This window comes from Acipenser ruthenus, chromosome 26 (genome assembly GCF_902713425.1).
Source record: "Acipenser ruthenus chromosome 26, fAciRut3.2 maternal haplotype, whole genome shotgun sequence".
NCBI classification, from domain to species: Eukaryota; Metazoa; Chordata; class Actinopteri; order Acipenseriformes; family Acipenseridae; genus Acipenser; species Acipenser ruthenus.
Genome location: NC_081214.1, coordinates 15,975,540 through 15,995,909, shown reverse-complemented (window position 1 = coordinate 15,995,909; position 20,370 = coordinate 15,975,540). Strand labels below are relative to the sequence as shown.

At 39.3% G+C, this 20,370-nt stretch overlaps 1 protein-coding gene and 1 long non-coding RNA gene across 5 annotated transcripts in view; both read right to left on the bottom strand.

The window, feature by feature from the left end:
- Positions 1 to 5,688: 5,688 nt before the first annotated feature.
- Positions 5,689 to 9,435, bottom strand: LOC131701778 (uncharacterized). The gene is made up of 3 exons (XR_009309001.1): positions 9,233 to 9,435; positions 8,415 to 8,514; positions 5,689 to 8,049 (listed from the first exon to the last, which is right to left on the bottom strand). It is a non-coding gene; the product is annotated as an uncharacterized LOC131701778 (long non-coding RNA).
- Positions 9,436 to 11,052: 1,617 nt separating this feature from the next.
- LOC117430693 (angiomotin-like) overlaps positions 11,053 to 20,370 on the bottom strand; it is a 49,461-nt gene continuing 40,143 nt past the window's right edge. For all 4 annotated transcript variants that reach the window (XM_059001136.1, XM_059001137.1, XM_059001139.1 and 1 more), the window contains 5 exons: positions 18,472 to 18,668; positions 17,377 to 17,499; positions 16,962 to 17,200; positions 15,834 to 16,076; positions 11,053 to 13,097 (listed from right to left, as the gene is read on the bottom strand). In XM_059001136.1, coding sequence (XP_058857119.1) covers positions 13,000 to 13,097; positions 15,834 to 16,076; positions 16,962 to 17,200; positions 17,377 to 17,499; positions 18,472 to 18,668 — 900 coding nt within the window. In that variant the 3' untranslated portion in view covers positions 11,053 to 12,999. The remainder of the gene's footprint in view (positions 13,098 to 15,833; positions 16,077 to 16,961; positions 17,201 to 17,376; positions 17,500 to 18,471; positions 18,669 to 20,370) is intronic.

Sequence of the window (20,370 nt, the reverse complement as noted above, 5' to 3'; positions counted from 1 at the left end):
TATAACTCAGAGTGGAGGGAGTGAGTGGAAAACTAAACAAAATGTTGGAACTAATTTTCACTTTGTGCATTCAATTTCACATCCAGTGAAACCTCTTGATTTAAGGCCAGTCAAGGACTCAAATTGTGTCATTACCAAAGGCCCTTCTGAAGGTCCAGAGAATACCCTAGGATTGTGATCTAGAAAGTCCTTAAGTTAGCCAACGTGTGTTGGTTAACACTTTTGAACAGTTTAACCCTCCTAAGGATTGTGTGGTATAGTTTTCACGTTTGGTAGTTTACAGCAGGAGCGGGGGGTGAGGAGAGGGGAGGGGTGTTTAACAAAGGGTTTATACATTTTGGGCTTAATACTCAATGAGGTCAAAAGCAGCAAATGGGACTATAAAATAGTGCCCTTAAAGCTGAGAGATGTGCTTTGTATTGACTTTAAAACAAAGTTTAACTGTGGGTAAAACAGTTAGAGGATCAATTCAATATTCTTATTAAAAATGTCTAGTGGTGTTTTTAGTAAAATCCTATGTGTTCTTGTCCAGGGTTTTTTTTTTTATATCTCTCTTCAAACTGTATCCAGTGTACTAGGGTCCATGTATTGTGTGTGAAATGCAGAGGGCTCTTGTTGCAGCCTGAGCCACTCCAGCACATGTCTATTTTACATTATTGGCCTTGTATGGGCATTGCTGAGATTCAAATAAATGCTAAGTGTTCTCTAGTGAATTTATGTTAAGCATGGAAAAAAAGTTTACATAGTTTACATAGTTAACCACTGCTTGCAGTACAGAAACCAGGACCAGGGGACACAGTTGGAAATCAAGTGAAGATAGACTTAAGACAGAGTGAAAGAGACTTTTCTACACACAGGGAGTGGTGAGGGTATGGAACAGGCTACATGCCCATGTTGTGTAAGAGAATCACTTTCATACTTTAAGACCCAACTTGACAAAGTTCTGAAAAGTTATAAAAATGATACAATACACTGCTAAATACAAGCTGCTAGAAACCATATTCTGCCCTGTGATGGTGCTACAAATTAAACAATGGAGTATATTAATCAAAATGTAGAAGTATAGATATATTGAATGTTACCGAAAAGTACAATAATTGTAACTCTCTTCTGAGAATTGTAACTCTCTTCTGCCACCTAGTGGTATTGTCAAGAAACAACAGAGGAAAAATCTAAAATCGTTGCAACTTGTTATAGGTGATATTTTTAAGCAATTGTCACTATTTGAAATGTGTTTCTTGATCTGAGTGAAAATTGCTGTTGAAAAGTTGACAGAAGGTTGCCTGGTCTTAAACAGGCTTACATTTAGCAATACATTTAGATACTTTTATTGGTATTTGTTTGTATATTTAACCCAGGGATTTACCATTGAGACCAAGGCCTCGTTTACAAGCGGGTCCTGGAAAACAATAAAGGACAAATACAAATACATGGGATAAATGGAAAGACATTGGTCAAGGCATCTCCATTAAACATGTGTCTAGTTTCCTTTTCGTCTACATCAGGGCTTCCCAACCCTGGTCCTGGGGACCCCATGTGTCTTCAGGGTTTCATTTCAACTGAGCTCTCAGTTACTGAACTAGACCCAGGACTAGGGTTGGGAAGCCCTGTTTTACATACTTTATGACTGAGAATCTAAAGTTATGAATTAACCCCAAAATCATTTCAAGCATCTGAGAATCTTGACGCACAATTCCCGTCTAAATCTTACTTAGATATATACCCCACGTGCTTGTTGTTTGGAGTGGGTGTCCGATGTTCATTCCATTACCAGTGCACAGTAATGGGATCGTCCCTGGATTCTGTAACCCCACAGGGACAGATTCCAGTTACTGACAGCAGCCAACAGACTCCCAGTGTTCAGTCGATTCCAACATAAGAAATATCAATTGGATGTATTGAAGATTTCAGTGGAATTAGAGGCGGCTGTAGTTTCAATGACAGATAATGAGACATGGAAAAAGTTTCAAGCCCAAATAGATACTTGTCATTTTGGAGGTTCACTCCACCCCGATAGGCATCCCATTGACACCAGGCACTGCTATAGACACTGGCTGTATATTTACTCCTCAATACTATAGAATGCCTGGTTTTGACCTTTTCAATTCCATTCAATTCAATTCTTTCTTATTTAAGCAGCATCAGAAACCATCTTATTCCTAGCCATGTCTTAGAAGACAGCAGCAATCAAACTATACCAGTTAAAAAAACAGCTATCTGCAGCTGGAATTGTGTGGTTTGGTACCTACAGCCATTACCTTAAACACCATTGTTAGACCATCTGAACTGTGCCTTTTACTCTATTATATTGGAATATTTATTTCAAAGGAACAGGTGTTTTCAAACCAGCATAATGGAAAGGGAAAGTGAAACAAACACCCCATATTCGGTCTTCTCGAACCCAGAAACTAAAATCTTATTTAGAAATCCCAATACATCACCAGTGTGGAGAGTTAATGTGGAGGTCTGCTCTGCAGTTTCGTCTCTGTCTGTACTCCTCTTGCCTCTTTGTGGAATGAACAGTCAGCTTTCCGTTGGAGAGTAAGAATCTGGACCAGGCAAGGTCAACCTAGACAGAGGCACCTTGATGGTGTTAAAAATTAACTTGCACATAGTGTGCAGTTCTGGGCATGATCAACAACCACCCCCCCCCCCCCTCCCCCACACAAAAATAAAAAACGTTATTAACAACCCTCTGTTTTTCTTTACACATTTGAGTGGTTTTCAGTTCAGTTCTCCAGTGAGGTCAGTGGTTACAGTGAGGTATGACAGCAACCCTTTCAGTTTTCGAAATGTAGCCTCTGTGAAAATACAATGTCTACCTCACTTGTGTATCATGGCAGTGCTGCCAGCACCTGTGAACACTATCCATTGTGCAGCCTTGCCCCTGCTGGTTCATCAGGTTTTACTGAGAGGTAAGAGTGATTGCTTTCCGAGCAGTGAGAACAGACCACCTGCGACCTAAATACTTTTTTTCCCACTGTGTTTTTGCATTATATAACAAATGACTAGAAATATGTGAATAGACAATATATCAGAGGCCATAGTGTAAAGCTTGCTCCGGTTTTCTGAAACTCTGTAATGGACCCCCTCCTAGAAGCTGATGAGTTAGTAATTCAGACACCTCCTGACCTCAGAGTGGCTCTTTATTTGAATGGTAAGACGTTTATCTTTGAATAGTGACGTTTGCTGTTTGTATCCAGCCCCTGTCTTTATATTGAATTCAATGGGCTGTGATGCCAATTCATTAGCAGGCGTGGGGGGAAAAAACATATTGTTGACATCACGCCAGCACACAGCGTTCCAAATATTAATCACATGCCAGTGGGCTGCTGTATAAAAATATTGATCTTCCAACTACCATTCAGAAATGAATTCTCCATTACGAGGCTGAGGCCTTCGTAGTGAGTTTCTGTCAAATCAGTTTGAAAAATCAATTTTATTCAACTTAAAACACTTCTAAAATAGATTTCAGGGTTTCAGACACTTGTTTATTTGCAAAAAAACGATTCCACAAACCTTTTTCTAATCCTAACCTTAAAAAAAGAAATACATTTGGTTATTCATAACTGTAATGTATAGATTAACAGCGATCCCAGCTGTCTAACCTGCTAGACTAGCCAGCGTGTTGTAATGTGCTGTACACATTCAAGTAATTACAGTTTACAAAATAATTCCAGAAATATTACCGGATTTGCACTTCCATTTGCTACACTGTCTCAAATGTGCAGTTCTGAAAAAAGCACTTTTTATTATAAACAGCTGTTTTCATTTTAAGACATATCCGGTGTTATTTTTAGTTAAAGAAAGTGAACCGTTTCTATGCCTTATTGTAAGGGTATCTGTTCCATGAATGTTGTCATTCTGCTCAGCAGTGTCTTCTGGGGAAGCAGCTGGTTGGTTAAAAACAGGGAAGAAGCCACTGAAGGGGTGGAGACTGTTTCACCCACCAGGTGAAATGACAACAGTGCAACACCAACTGAAAGCATGGCTTGCAAAGAGAGATTGTTTTAACCAAGTGTAGCACCAGATAGGATGTGTCTGGTTCCCTTCCTGTTTATTAATAGCAGTCTCTAAAGAGAACTAATAGCTTTGGATGAAAGTACAGAAAATGCCCAGTACCTGGGCTGTGTGTGGCAGGCTAATGACTGGCTGTAATACTGATTAATGTCTCTGGTGGCCAATAGCAGTAGATCAAACTGTTGGAGTACATGCCAGTGACTAGCCTGGATGATAGATGGAGCCATGCCTCCTTGTTTTAATGGTGACTGTCCCCTGGAATCTCAAACATTGATACCTTCTCCTTTTCACATCAGCATTGGAAATGTAAATTCCTTGCTATCTGCTGCAGGGAGAACACTTTCTTGTTCCAACAGTGCTGTGTGCTGTGGATTTGGAAAAGCTATTTTTAATAATTTACAAGTGTTTCACGGGGCGATGGTGAGTAGCAAGTGTAGTGCTTCATGACAGCTCAGAGAGCGCCAGGATACTTGAAGGGAAATAAAGGGATAGAACAGGAGTCTTGCTATCAGTGATGAGAACCTTATAGCCAAAGGCTGGTCCGACGACCCAAGACCCAAAAACACAGAGAGAATCCCCCACTCTGCGGAGAGCCGCTTACATGGCAGCTTGGGAACGGAGCTACCCATAAGGGACTGAGGGGGCAGAGGACCCGACTCTCGGAGAACCGCTGCAGCTGAGCAACTACCGGAGCTACCCACTGGGACTGAACGGACCTCAGAAGGAGAGCCTTAAAAGGAAAACATTAGAGGGACTTGGGATCGTGGAACAGAGCTTACAGGAGTCCTGGAGCTAGAAAGAAAGAAGTAGAGAGATTAGTAAGAGATCAAAGGACTGCGAGACAGACTTCGCATTGACAGCTGAGAAGGAGGGAGTCTCTAGAAATTAGAATAGGGAAAGCGCACGAGCTGCGACAGGATAGAGAGTGTGGCCGGGGGTCCCCTCTGGCCCCACGCAGAACCTCCAGCTCGAAGGGCGTAGCTTAGGGAGGCCGGGGAAAGTGAGCTTCACTAACCACCCAGAGGGGACCGGTGCAGGGCTGCTGAATCGGAAAGGAGGAGGGAAGGAGGTTGGGTACGAAAACAAACAAACGCTAGAGAGAGCGGAAGTGGAAACAGGAGACATATATAGAAGAAGGAATTATTTAGAGCAGAGAAAGAGCCAACCAGAATGGACTCTCAATCTAAGCGGATTAAAGTGTGACAGTTATCTTCAGAACCTTTGATTTAACATTACAGCCACTTTCAACATCAAGTTAAGGCTCTAGCTGCTAGCCGTGCCATTGAACTTTTCCTCAACTGTTACCAGATGGTATTTAATGTGTGCCTTGTGTCAATAAATTCAGTGATAAAATATATTTATAACAGAACCACGATAGCATTATTTATTTATTCAAATACTTTTCCACACACACACACATCAATGTTTTACAAATGAAGGGTCTATTCAACACCACCAGTTTTTTAAATATTAAAACAATAAACCTGGCATATTACTTGCTTTGAAAGACAAAAATACTCTAAAGAGACTCACACTGTTAGAGATGCTGCTTTTCACAAAGTACCCCTCTTTTAATAATTTAAACAGTATTTAGATCTGCCAGCAATGTTTCCCATAGAAAAATGTAATAAACCACATTGAAAACATGGTAAACCATACAGTAGGTAATTCAAATTCAAATTCAAAAAAGCTTTATTGTCCAATAAATAGAGCATAAAATGGAAATTTGTCTTCAGCTTACAGCACGGCACAGTACAAAAGAAACATACAACAATGTACACACAGCATCAATAAATAACATTGTAAAGCCCAAAGAGGTATGGTAGAGCATGTTAAAAACATGTTAAACCATGGTAAACTATAGTATAACAATGGGAAAAGCATGCACTTCCATTTACTATGTAGACCTCAAATGTGCAGTTTTGAAAGAAACATGTTATAGTCTGCCACTAGTATGCCTTTGTGATGGCATGTAAATGAGCTGCAGTACCTATAGAGCTTTAGGACCATGGGGTTCCTAGGAGGTGTCCTGGTGCCCACAGTGCAGGTGCATTGTGGGCAGGATCCTTGGCTTCACCGCCTTGTTTGTTGAGAGCAGGCATGTAGATTGACAGAGCTGACAATGTTAGGATAATTAAGCTCTGTCAATCATCTTTCCTGTTCTCAATAGGGTAATTAAGAAGCTACCGGTTATACAGTTTGAAATTAAAACACATGTTTGCTGGTGCGTGTCTTTCAGTTTAGAAATACTAAAAGAACCTTAAATTCAATGACAAGTGTTTTGACTACAAGTCTTTTTCAATGTCTTCAAAACTGAGATCTGCATAGTAAACTGAAGTTCATGACATGTAAGATTTATTTAAATTATTCTTTAGATAAAAGAACCCCTTTTATTTTGGGGGATAGTTTCGATTTATTAGAATTACTATTTCTACATTTTGTATTAAATTATAAAAACATAAGAAAGTTTGCAAACGAGAGGAGGCCATTCGGCCCATCTTGCTTGTTTGGTTCTTTATTCACTAAATTATAATACATAATCGTTTATTTCAGTGAGAAACTTTGACAGATGACTGCATTATTCTTTTTCAAGCCATCAGCCCCATTAAAACAGACACTAACTGGTTAGTACGAACCAACCGCACTGGCAAATTCTAAATCCATGAGAGAGCCCACGAAACAGGCTTGACTCAGCCCGATTTACCTCTCTCATTACAAGAACTGACTGAACCCTCCCTGTGCTGTAGATTGGAATTGAAATCAGAAATGAATGCATGGGGTGGAGGGGTGTCACAGCCCTCTTTCTTTTTTACAATATAAAACACAATTCTATGCAACAATATCAGGTCATGCTCTGATTTGTATGCGGCTTTTATTTTAGGAGCAAATCATTTTCCATTAAAAAAGGGGGTAGATGCTGCAGCAGGCTGTTTTGAACTAGCTCAGGCCACTTATATATAATGCATTTGACGGTCTCCGCTCCACATATGAAACCACCACACGACTCAGCAGCCTCTGCTTAAGAGAGGCCCAGGCAGGGGGTTCTCAGGTCAGGATCACCTCAGAGCTGTGAGGACACTTACTTTACACACCCATGGCTCAACATTGAGACTGGGAGCACAGCCAATCACAAAGCAGGGAGCTGCCAGGTGCATACATTATGCAGCATGCACTCACCCATAGCCAGTCAGATCACTGCTTACGTCACTGTAAACAACACAAGCAGACAGGAAGCAAATATGGAATTTTACATGGTTTTAAAATGAATAACACCAAACAACTGTATGGTGCTGCTTTTTGTCAATAAGGCAAAGTGTCCTTAGAGTCTTTGCTCGATATACTTGGCTTGGAGAGAAGAAAGCAGCACACCTGACTGTAGACAGTGCCATTGTCTCTCAACATTAATACACACTAAATTCACATTGACCACACTTCCAATTAAACTGTATGGACAGGACAAAACCAGGACCTAGAATTTGAATAACATAAACAAGATTAGTGCTAAACCTAGAATACACTCTTCCTAATTCTAATAATATATAGAATAGAATAGAAATATACAGTATATAGTGCAAATGCTACTTCACAGTGCAAATCCTTCTTTACTATTCAATAAAAGGAAAACCTGAATACCTCAATGACTCTTAACAATTAAGCATACAGGATCATTATATCATGGATACAATGGATCTAGAAAGCCACACTGCATTTGAAAGCAGTTCAAATACACAAAAACAGACCAATGACAATCTCATTAAACACATTTCACAGTGGCACACAACGCGCGGAGGATCAAAAGGCTGTCCTTGTGAAAGACATTTTGAACAGACAGTGCCATTTTTAATTCCATCGAAATGAAATGATTACCGCACCAGCCAGGGATATATTTCAAACTTCTTGAACAAAATGTCACCGAGCAAGAGTCCCAACTGCTGAAATGCCAAATCATTTAGGCCCCAAATATTTTCAAAAAAGCAAATCCTCTTCCAGATATCTGGTGAGCTGTGGGAAGTTCAGTTGGATCTTCATCTAGAATTGACAAAGAAGGATTACTGACAGTCGTAAATGAGTTGAGGGTTCTTCATTATAGCAAAGCATGACACAGTGAAGGAATCGTTGAATGAATGTATATTAACATAATATTAGTGTTCATAGCATTTACCACCAGAGTCTGTAGCTTTAGATTACACGGTCATAGTTTTTTTTACTGCCGCCTCACCTTTCTATGATGTTTTCAATTATTCTGAATGCTTCTTATTGGAATTACTGAACTACAAGGCGTCAACAAGACACACGTATTTCTACTAAAGCAATGTGTTGGGAGCGACTCTGCACACTGTGGGCTTTGAAAGGTTAATAGAAAGAGTCAAGTGGAAATACAGCATGAACCTTACCTGTCTAAACTGTTTATTTCAAGTCTCCCTTGATTTCTGCCCACTTCTTATCAGAGCCAAACATCACCTTCCATCCAAGCGTGCACATCAGAAATGGCACCTGATCAATACAATGTTCATATTGAGTGAATAAGGAAGGAAAACACCTCGCCCGCTGTTTAAAAAAGCGCGCAGGGGGCTGGATGCTTTCGTGCACTCTGTGTCGAAATCTCTGTTCCATATTCAGTTCAACCCTTACATTAAATAAATAAATAGGCATAATTAATGAGGTTCAATGCAGTTATATGGCAGTATCATAACTTTTAATATCTATTTATTGTAAATGACTGTTTAGACAAAATGAATGTTGTATTTGTGCCGTGTGTAAGTGAATATATTTATTTATTTTTTGCACTTTATTTGTTTACTTTAACATAGCCCACATCGAACTACACAATAAGAAACAAACAAAAAATATGTAATGGGGTGTTTACTTAATAACATAGATAGTTTACAGCGCCTTTCACAACTACCTGAATACCTGAATGTCTGTTGTCGCAAGTTGTAGGTTCTACTGCATTGATAAATTGTCATGGACAGCAAACACACAAATAAACACAAAAATTATAACAGTTTAAACTCAGTAGGAATACATTCAAACCAACTACACTGTTCAACAGGTTAAAACTGCAAGCAATTTATATCGACAAAATAGATTCCCGCTAGGAGTGCCAAGTCAGCTAATGAATTACTGTAATAATATGACACTATTTTTTTTTCTCATATCAGTCTAACTAATGTGTTTAAAACATGTCCCAAACGTATTTATTTGTACTTACCTTGTCACCTCTTGTATCGCCATTCTCCAATGTTAAATGTAATCGTTATCAGCATCTCTGCAAATGTACCACAGGATTACATAGAGAATGAGGAGAATAGTGAACAGAAATAAGGCGATGAAGATGGCTTTGGTGACAGGTGAAACCAAGGACTGCATGGCACAGCAGACAGGGCGAGTGACGCGTCAAATCAGGCAAGCGTGTCTCAGACACCACAGCAGGCTCTCTGCAGAACAACGAGACCGTACACGGATTTATACCCAGCCGGCTGCTCGCAGATTAATCACTAGCGCCACAGCTCCACGCAAGAAAATGAGTTTTATAAATAATAATAATAATAATAATAATAATAATAATAATAATAATAATAATAATAATAATAATAATAATAATAATACAGAATTCAGACAGGATTTACACAATGTTCTGGATTTTCCCAAACCTCATTTAATTGATATAGGCCAATTCAATGGGGCATGGATTATGAAATTAAACAGGAGTAGGCTATTTACAGAAAGTGTGGTTTTATAGCATTTTTTTGTAACTTACTAGGTTAGTAACATACAGCCACACTGCCACAACTGTAAAATATAAAAAAATAGAGCTATCAGCAGTCATCATGATGAAAAATCTGATTACGGTGACATATCAACAGTATTAGAGTAGTGTAGAATAAGAATCAGCAATGAAAGAGTAGTTATGGATTAACTGTATTTACATTATTTTTGGCTATAAACAAAATGCGTCAAAACCACGTAGTAGCAACAGAAGACAAAAGTGCAACTGGATATTAAAATCAGAAATGCTCTAGATAAAGTAAACCCAAGACACTACTTGAAATTAGCACAGAGAGAACGAGCGATCATAAATGGAAGCTGCGTAAAAGTAAGTTTAGAACAGGTAGGAAACACTTTTTTTTATAGTTATAAGTGAATTTAAGTAATAGGATCTAAAACACTGAAAACATTTTTAAGAATGACTAGATTCTGTTCTTTTAAATTAGTTTCCCCCCCACCCAGTACGGGAGATACCAAGGGACGAGCCTTGATGGGCAGAATGGATTTTTCTCGTTTCCAAATGAATGACAGGCACCTCTACCTTATGTGATGACAGTAAAAAGTACCAAAGGAACAAGAATGCCACTTAACAATACTTTGCTGAAATTAGTGCGTATTCTTCAACCAAGTAGCCAGAGGACAGTGAGCTCGGGAGACATCGTCCAGCTTGCAATGCTTTTCCCACAGATTGTTCTTGGAAATGTGTAGGTTAGACTAGAAATTGAATTTATGCACTACCAAGTGAAGGAGTACGGATCTTAGACGGGATCTGATGGCTGATGACTACTGTCAGAAAATTGCATTCTTGTCTACACCTAGCTGAGCGCCACGATTTCCTACACTTGCTAAGTTTGTCATTAATGTGTTGGCTTTGCCGCACAAGTATTGCAGAAAGGCCACTGCAAGGTTGGCAACCCTGCCCCATGAACATCACTATCTTTGGGACAGCCTAGGTTACAACACACTCTGCTAGTTGCAGGTCATTTTAAATATGCCAGACTTTATATTTTTCCAAATATCTGGAGAACCACTTCTCCAAAATGAAACGTGGTATTAACTTGATTTAGTTAATGTGTCTGTATTACTGTACATTTTTCCACCTGTATGTCGCACTTACATGTTTGTACATCTGGAGAAGGGCGAATTACTAATTTTGATGAAACATTTTGATAAAGCAGTTGCATTATTTAGCAGTAGTTATTGGGAGCTGTGCCTGCACATGCCAGCATGCTGTACATAATAAATCACAAACAAACCTTTTCTTTTAAAACAAGAATTTATATTCCAGTTATAAAGCACAACAGGAGAAGAGTGCAATTACAATCCGTATGAACTGTGTGTGAAATACAGTCAACTCGTAAAAAATACATGAAGTTCTGTACAGCACTTTAAGGAATTTGAATTGCAGTATTTTGTAGCTTGCTGTTTCAATGTTTGTCAGCTGCCTTTATTTTACAAAGTGTGGTTTACAACAAAACATACATATGGCTGGTTTCACAGACTACCTTATGTTAACTTAGGTAAGGTACAATAATACAAGATCTAATCAAGTCTGTGAAACCAGCCGATAGTGTTGAATAAGGAACCAAGGCCACACATCACACACCAAAACAACAACAAAAAAAATGTTTACAAAATTTAAAACACAAGGATCATACCCAAGACAAATGGAAATTGCCATTTTTATTGTGGCACACTTGCACTCTTTTTACACTGGCAATGAAAAAGTTAACAATGCAGCTGAACTGAAGTGTGTGCCCATGCATCTGGCAGTGTTCCTTGGGCAAATCAGTTTTGTAAGGGTCACTTAAATACATAAAAATCGCCCTTGAAAACTCACAGAATTTGTGAGCAGTTCAGTCACCTATCATACCTGCTGCAGAGGCACAGCCCTGTCTTTTAAAAGGTATCGGAACAGGTTCAGATCAGAAACACACCTTCTTCTGTAGAGAATTACAAAAACAAAAAAAACAGGCTGACCAAAGAAAAAAACAGGAGTTACTTACTGGTATACAATGCTAGTGCTATACACTACATGAGAAAAAAAAATACAAAATAACTAGGGTTTGTTTTAGTGCAGAGAGTAAACAAAGTGTAGGCAGCTAGAGACTGCAGGGATTGAAATATTATTGGGAGGAATCGAACATCATAAAAACACATAAATGACAGCGGAAGTCATTTCCTTTACTGGGTGGATCTCTGAGACTAGAATGCAGGGCAGGCACTGACCAATCACATTCCTGACAGCACAGAGAGCAGCGCCAGCCTCCAGGAATCTCATGTCCATTCACTGCTAGGTAGCAACAGCCCCAAACATGACAACACACACACACACACAAAGGAAACAAGCATTACGGTATAAAATAAAACATACAAATACAACACAATAACATGAGACCTGTCCTTCGTTATATAGATATTTACAAGTTTAACAGCAAACATTTTATATACAATTGGAAAAATCATAAGTTGCTATCCAAGTGCTAAATGCAATTTGCATCAATTGTTTTAAAGGAGCAAGTACCTTCAGATGTCACTTTATTGTAGTTTTTATATCTCTTACTATTTGCTATCATGCTGAGTGGCTCTAGGTTTTGTTGTTCCAATACTGATTTCAAATATAATTTTACCTGGCTTTTCTGGAGAATCCTGTGCCTGAACTAAACAGATTTGCTCATTCCATTCAAATCATGTGACATTGTGACCTTTTTAACTGTGTCTATAGAAATGTAAAGATTTAGAGAAATAATAACTCAATATTGGATCCACAGAACCCACAGCCACTCGGAATAATTGCAAACACTGTAAACTAGAAAGGGAAATGTAAATATATATATATATATATATTATCCTTGCTGTTTAATTACTTCCGAAATTTAACAATGAGAAAGAAATGAGAGTATGGTAGTGCAATAAGTGAAACCAAGGGGTAGCAAACACATTTGGTCCAGTTGGTACAGAGAACACCGACAAAATACTGTACAACAGAGATGGTTCCACATAGGAGAATTCAGAAACTCACTAGCTCTACATTCTTATAAGGATTTCATGAAAATGGTGCTTAAAATGAGTGCATTTAAGCATACCCTCATGTCAACCCAGCCTTCAGCAGCTAGTTCTTATACTGAATAATCCTACTGAAAATGTATATTTTAAAAGAGAAGTCTTTTTCATCTTCCTGAGGTCACTAGGCCTCACACATCTCCTGGTTTAAATGAGAATCTCCACCATCTCGTTGTCGATGTCATGTCCCAGTGGTGAGACTGGGGCTCTCCTATCCAAGGTCCCGCTGTGGAACGATGGCCCATCTGGAAAGAGAAGGTTCATGTTAGTACCAGGAAGTACAAATACTGCCGGGGTCACAAAGGAAGAGTGGTAATTAGGCCCTTTTTGGCTCAATTAGGCATTTTTTGGCTCACGGCTGATTTGAAAAATGGCATCTCTGGAAAACACTATTTTCCATGAAGGGCGTATTTTCAAATATGTGGTTGAGGGATAAACTAGGTTATTGATAGCCAGTTAACCCCTCTACCACGACATAAAAACCAGCAGCTTTTGCTGACCGGGGTTGAGGGTTGTTCAGGAGGTGGAGCTGAAAAGTGAGAACCGAAAATATAAAATGCAACTGCTACTCGTGCTGGATTTCAACCAGCACGGTACTTGTTTTGTTTGCCCTATTGCAGCTGTTTATTTTGGCCATCGTGACGTTTGTTTTCTGGATCAGTGTTTTTGTTTTGTGTTTAAATATTTGATTTATAATTTAATAAATACGCTCTCAGTACTTGAGTCTGTCTCTTCCTGGTTTGACATGACCACCAAGCCATCCTGCCACAGGTACATATACATAGCAACTATTCAAAGCAGCAGTACATATACATTTGCAGATGCACTTTGTCTCTCAAGGTTTAATAAAACATTCAGGGACTGGATATGTCAGGCTTTGATGTTGTCCAGGGAACAATACTGGTTTTGGGCAATATAATCCCCTGGCAGTAACAATAGTTTTCCACTACAGGCCTCATCTCCAGTCCATATTTGCATTCAACTGAGATCATTTAAAGCTAGACGCAAGGCAAAAAATGCCTTATTCACTCTGATCCTTTACCAGCTAGCAAGCAATCATAGGACACCTAGCAACACTGTCTCTACATTTACTGAGAAACACAGATTGTTTTAAACTATGCATTCATCCTTAAACAAAAAAGGGGGTTATTTCTGAGTGTGGAAAGCTACTTTGAATGAATGAAATCATCTTTGAGAATACATGAAGAGAAAAACTGAAAAGCACTACTGCCTGAATCTCTTTTCTTTTTCCCATATCCTCATGACTTTCTCTGAAGTGCTGTAAAGTATATGAGGAAACTGAAATCCATACACAACACAGTCTCCTCAGCTTGAATCCATTTTGTTTAATTTCAGTCATTCTTCCAGATACCTTTTTCTTGCAACTACTTGTCACACAATGTACACACGCATTCAGGACTATTATCATTAATATTGACCACAGTTTACTGTGGTTTGTCATGTTTTTTTAACTTGTTTACCAAACGTCTCCAGGCTTAACAATGCTTACCTTTGCTTTGCCGTGCTTCCACTATGCTTTATTCCACTTTGTTATGCAGTGCACTTACTACAGTAAGCTTGTATAAGCGATACTCTGCACTTTTCTTAAAACAGTGTTCGACACTAAGGGCTGTGTTTTTACACCACAGTGAAATTTGCACAATGTTCTTGTCCTCAGAAATCATGCAAATCTGTGACCTTTGAACTCCAGCGGCCCCTCATGCTCTATAGCAGGGGTTTTCAACTGGGGGTACACGTACCCCTGGGGGTACTTCTAAGGGTCATAGGGCACGACGACTCAGAAATGCACAAACAAAAATGAAAGTGAAAGAAAATAATGATCTTGAATCATTTTAACGGTATTATATATTCTCTAATCTTTGTTTAGCAGCTCCAAGTTAACGGCTAATGAAAAAAAAAAAAAAACAGAATCTATCACGTCCACATTTTCCACCTGTATGCACGTGTGATTTCGATTGCATGGATTTCCACTCTGATATATAGGTGAAGCAAGCTTCTGGCGATTGTGCCTGGAGAGCACACTTGTTGTATCAGTGAAGCACAGTGTTTCAGCGTTGTTGTTTTTTTTTTTAAGTATAAATGCACCGGTAAACATAAATAGTCATCACAATACTTATACTTGGATGTTTTTTGTTTGTTACCGTGGCTGCATTTTATTAACAGTAATAGCGGCTGGTTGAGTATGTGTTCGGTGTTTGATACATTTCTTACTTGCAATAGAAAAACGAAGAAAACACAAAAGTCAGAAAGTGCAAAGTGACAAAGTTATACAGAGTCCCTTTGGATCATTTGAAGTTAGTAATTATAGTTTTATCTTGAGGTTAATGTTTTTGATGCTGTAAACATTTTAAACAGCACACAATTATGCTGAGGTGGGAAGTAAATAGTAACGTGATAAACAATTACAGTGCAGACTATTTTGTGTTATTTATAATGACTTTTCCCAATAGAAAGCGAATACAAGTCTTTCCAAAGATTCCTAAATATTACCTTTTAATTATTTGCATCCAAAGACATGTAATTAAGTTTTAAGAATGAAGCCTACTGTTTGGTTTTCTGGCTCAACAATTTGTCAGTCCCAGACTGCTGTGTAAAATTATATATTAAATAAACAGGAGAAAAAAGAAATACGTTAACCAGATTATTCTGCCTTTTATTGCAACTGTGGTACCATTCATTGAGCGAAAATTGTAAAGGGTACTTTAGCTGAAACCTCTCGACAGAAGGGGTACAGTTTCAAAAAAAGCTTGAAAACCCTGCTCTATAGTATGGAGTTTAGAACACTCCATGATTTCACTGGAAACAAGAAACACAGACAAGTCTATCAAACAGGCTGAAAGAAACCATACAGGAAAATACTAAAAATCTAGCATTAATAATTTGATAGTTTAGAAACAGCACCTCTATATTCAGCCTGGCCTCACTGCGGGCAACGAGAATAGAGTGGTGCTCATTATTACCTATCCTGTCTGGGATGTAGACTGGGCTGGGGCTGGCCAGTCGAGACTGAACCGGCAGCAGTGCAAGGCTGGACGTAGGCTTGCTCTGTTCACTGCCCTTGTCTGTCTGGGTGCAGCTGTCTCGGCTGCCAGTCTTGGAATGGGCTGACATCATGGGGGTGGACGGGAGGACCGGGGAGGGGGAGGAGGAGATAGATTCAGTGCGCAGGGACTCTGTGCGAAAGTCCGTTCCCAGCAGAACACCTGCAAGAGTTTCAATACAGGCTTGGTTTAGGAAAACACCAGCGAAAAAGTAGGCCTGTGCCATACAGCTTTGAAAATACAAATGTTAAAAACAGTTGATACATTATTTTCAATTAAAGTTCATTGACTTAACAAAGTAATTCCAGTAAATCTTACCCGATATGTATTACTTTCCTTTTGTATGTTTCACATTTTCATAAAAAGAAGCTCACATTTTGGTGATCTGATATCTCAATCAGTATTTTTTACTGAAGGTTTTTACTAAGGAAGTCAATTCCGAGTGGTTCTTATTGAAACTCAATTACTGTGATCCTTCTTTTTTTTGATAAGTCTGGGAGCTGCTCTTCAGTTTCAGTTGCCTGCCCTATACATGTGTTACATAGGCTAGATGAGATCCAACCAGTGTCTTCAGAGGAGGGAGTGCCGGCCCCATCTACTGCACTGCTGTGTACTGCCAGCAAAACAAGAGTCGAAGTGGCATCACTAGATGGCGCTGGCTGATGTCTATAAAGACACCTTGACTGATGTTTCCTAAGCTACATGTGTATATGGCAGGCAACTACAAATGAAGAGCAGCAGCAAAAAAAAAAAAATTATATATATATATATACACACACACACCTTGCAAACATCATAAGAAGTCAAGGGGTCAGTGAAAAGGTATTTACCAAGAACAAACAGTTCATTTATGTTAATCAAATACTGTCACTGTTTTTTTAATTGATTAATCAATTCCACCTAATATTATCAGTTTAAATGATTACTGTATTGTGCTTGTGTTTCAAAACTATACCACAATTCTAGTTCAGCATGTAGCTGACCTTTGACCTTTGAAGCGACTTGCTCACAATACAGAACGGCAGGGGTTCAGTAGTGGACTCTTACCCAGACTCCCTTTCCAGCTCCGCTCCTCCTTCCTCTCCTCTGCGATGGGGCTGCTGCTCAGGCCCAGGGAGTGTGACAGCAGGCCGGAGACGGGGCTGGGGTTTGCGATGGACATCAAGGACTTGGAGGGCCTCATGGGGGAGGACTGATCCGTCTTGTTGGGCTCCTTTCGAGACCGTACTTGGAGCACCTTGATCATGGCATCTTTCTCAATGATCTGGGCGTGCAGGTTCTTTATCCTGGGAGAGATGGACAAAGGGACTGACTTGTGAGCAGCTTTCACAAGACTAAGTGACTCCATGACTCCCCCCTGCACACCACACTGCCATGGCTTGACCAGATGAGGCCTCTAAGACCTGCCCAGATGTTTTGCTGCACTGTCTTGCTCTTCCTGCTGTATAACCCGGTCTCTCACCTGCTCTCCATGTCTAGGCACCTGCGGTTGGTCATCAGGATCTCCTCCTCCTCCCTCTGAATTCTCGCCTCCACCGATGTGTCGTAGCTGCTGCTGGGGGAGTGGCTGATCCTGGGGGTGTCCCTAGTTTCAACAAAACCACTGTCAGCAGGGGAGGGAGGCAGCAGTTTTGAATTCTATATGTGTTTCCTTCTTAAAACACTCCAGGCCTGCATACAGGTCTAAGAAAGATCACTACACTCAAAGCTGCAGACTGCTTTAGTAGTACAGGAAAGATAACTCTACTCAAGAGACCAGTAACCTGATCTAATGTGTATATCCATGTCCGTTTGTATTTATTTTTGTCAGTACAGGACACCAAGGGCCCTTTACACAAATGTAAAAAATGTTTTAAGGAAGGTTAATTTAAAAAGTGCTTATAAAACATTCTCTTAGGTTAATAGTATGAAATGGGAGATTTTGTCACTGTAAACTTTTAATGTATCGAAACTGGCTTTAAAAAACAGTCCTGTAGTAGTTTTGGCCACAATAAACATATTTTTTATTGAAATAAAAATAAAAAAGTGCCATTGCTTTATATTGCTCATACAAGGTCATCATGCATTTGTGTCTTAAATATGTCCCCCATATAAAGACTAGAATATATATTATATATTTTATATATATATATATATATATATATATATATATATATATATATATATATATATATATATATATATATATATACACACACACATACATACACACATACATACAGTGTATATATATATATATATATATATATATATATATATATATATATATATATACATACACACACATACATACAGTGTATATATATATATATATATATATATACACACATACATACATACAGTATATATATATATATATTTTTTTTTATCCTTCCCCATATGAGGTCGCCATGCAGGAAAGGGCTACAGTCCAGTTTGTGAACAATGCCCTAAAACATTTTAATTAGTAATCCTAGGGTGGTTTTTAATACAGCAAGTGTTGACAGAAACAAAGAGGTACAAACAAGTGGAGAGTATGTGCTGAGAGGGAGGCGCCCCTCTGGCTCAGCCCTCCTACCTCTGAGTGGTGGCGTCGGCGGCCGCGTCCAGAGTGAACTGCCTCATGACACTCTCCTCCAGGTACTTTTGCTCCCACTTTGTCATGTCGGCCTCCAGAGCCAGGATGCGCTCCTCCTTCTCACGCAGGTGCTCCATCAGAACCGTGGCGTTGAACTCGGGGGGGGCGCCGCTGCTGCTCTGAGCCCCGCCCTGGCGCTGTGAGGGACAGGGGAGAGGGGGCGGGGTTACACCTGACAGCACCGCAGCTGTGACGAAACTTTCCCGTCACCTCTCAAGTGTCTTTGAAAATAGCTATGTCATTGTACTGTCCCTCCTGAGTCACAACAGGTCTTTTTATAAAAATAGGTTGTAAAAAAATGTATAGCTTTAATATAGACCTCTTTTTGGTCATCTCCTGTTTTCATTATGTTAAAAAGCACCCTAGTTCAGAAAACATCCATATGTATTTCTTACAATAACATATACGTTTGTCAGCTACTGGTATTTCACAGCACTCTATATGAAACTAACAATACACACAGTCATTAACCTCTGCCATAGGTTTTAGATTTCCCACCTTAAGTCTATGTTAAAGTGTTTTCTCTTTGATTAGATCAATAACTTAAAGCTTGGCAGTGAAACGATGAATACAGATCATGAAATGAGTGTGGGGCAGGGCAAGGTGGCTCTTGTCATTAGCGTACATTCTGTGATTAGGTAGTGGGTTGGCAGGGATAGGGTTAAAATTGTGTCTGGAACAGAGGTAACCAGCACCCTGATTGGTTGGTCAATCAACAGTCATTTCAATTGATGCACCTGCTAAAGAATGCAGGCAATGGAGTGCAGGTGGAGAAGTAGGATGTGTGCTTCCTGTATGTTACACCACAACCCTTGATTTACAGTTTGTATTTCTGTTTGATTCTTTACTGCCAACAAACAATGCAAGAGCATCTGTGGTGTGGAAGGAATTATCTTCTGTCCAAAAATGCCAATTTCATCCTTAAACTGTATTTAAACAAATACTGTAGAAACTGAAAAAAAAACCTGACACTTTCACATTCAGCTGTCAGGTTTGGAATGCACCAAGGAACAATAGGTTTTTCAGCACCCAAATTACGACAGCATCTATAAACTTTGAACCATGGAATGTGAAATATAAACAGGACACAGCTGTTTATGAGTAGCGACCTTCCATCCTTAACTAAGAATAGAACATCTCCTTGCTGTCAATCTTAATCCATTGTATTTAAAAATGTGCATGATTATCTTTGACCTGGGTCAAATGAAAAATTCACAGCATATTTTTAAAAGCCTTATAATTCAACCTTTTCCTAGCAGATACATCTGAGGGGACCTTTCAGTGTTGACTCTTTTCAGACATTATTGCATATCATATTAATTTGGAAAGCTTTAATAGTTTAATAAATGAAGTACGTTAACCATGTATTAGCCAGCACTCTTAGCTTCCTTTTACTGTCAAGAGGATACTACTGCTTAGTTTAGACATATACATGTTGAAATGGTCACTCTCCGCATAATCTCTTCTGCCTTATGACAATGGACGGATCCACTTTATGCAGCCTCTTGACTTGACTTTGGTCTTTCCCAGTTTATCCTTTGCTTACTAAACCATCAAGCTCTCCACTAAAATTCCAGCCCATAGCTTATTGCTTTATTTGAGATCCTTTTAGTTATCGCTACTGTGTACCGTTGTCTGTGAATTATTTTTCTTTCTTCGCGAGTACAGTGCTGAATGTATGTGAGAGGATGATGATAGTTATTCGGTCTGATGTGACAGGCCGGTGAACTCCCAGAACACACCATCTGCTATTACACAGCTGACCCGGGCCAAGTGACTCAGATCCTGACAACCACTTCCTCTCATACTTCAAGCGCTGAAACGCATTCGACTGCCCTC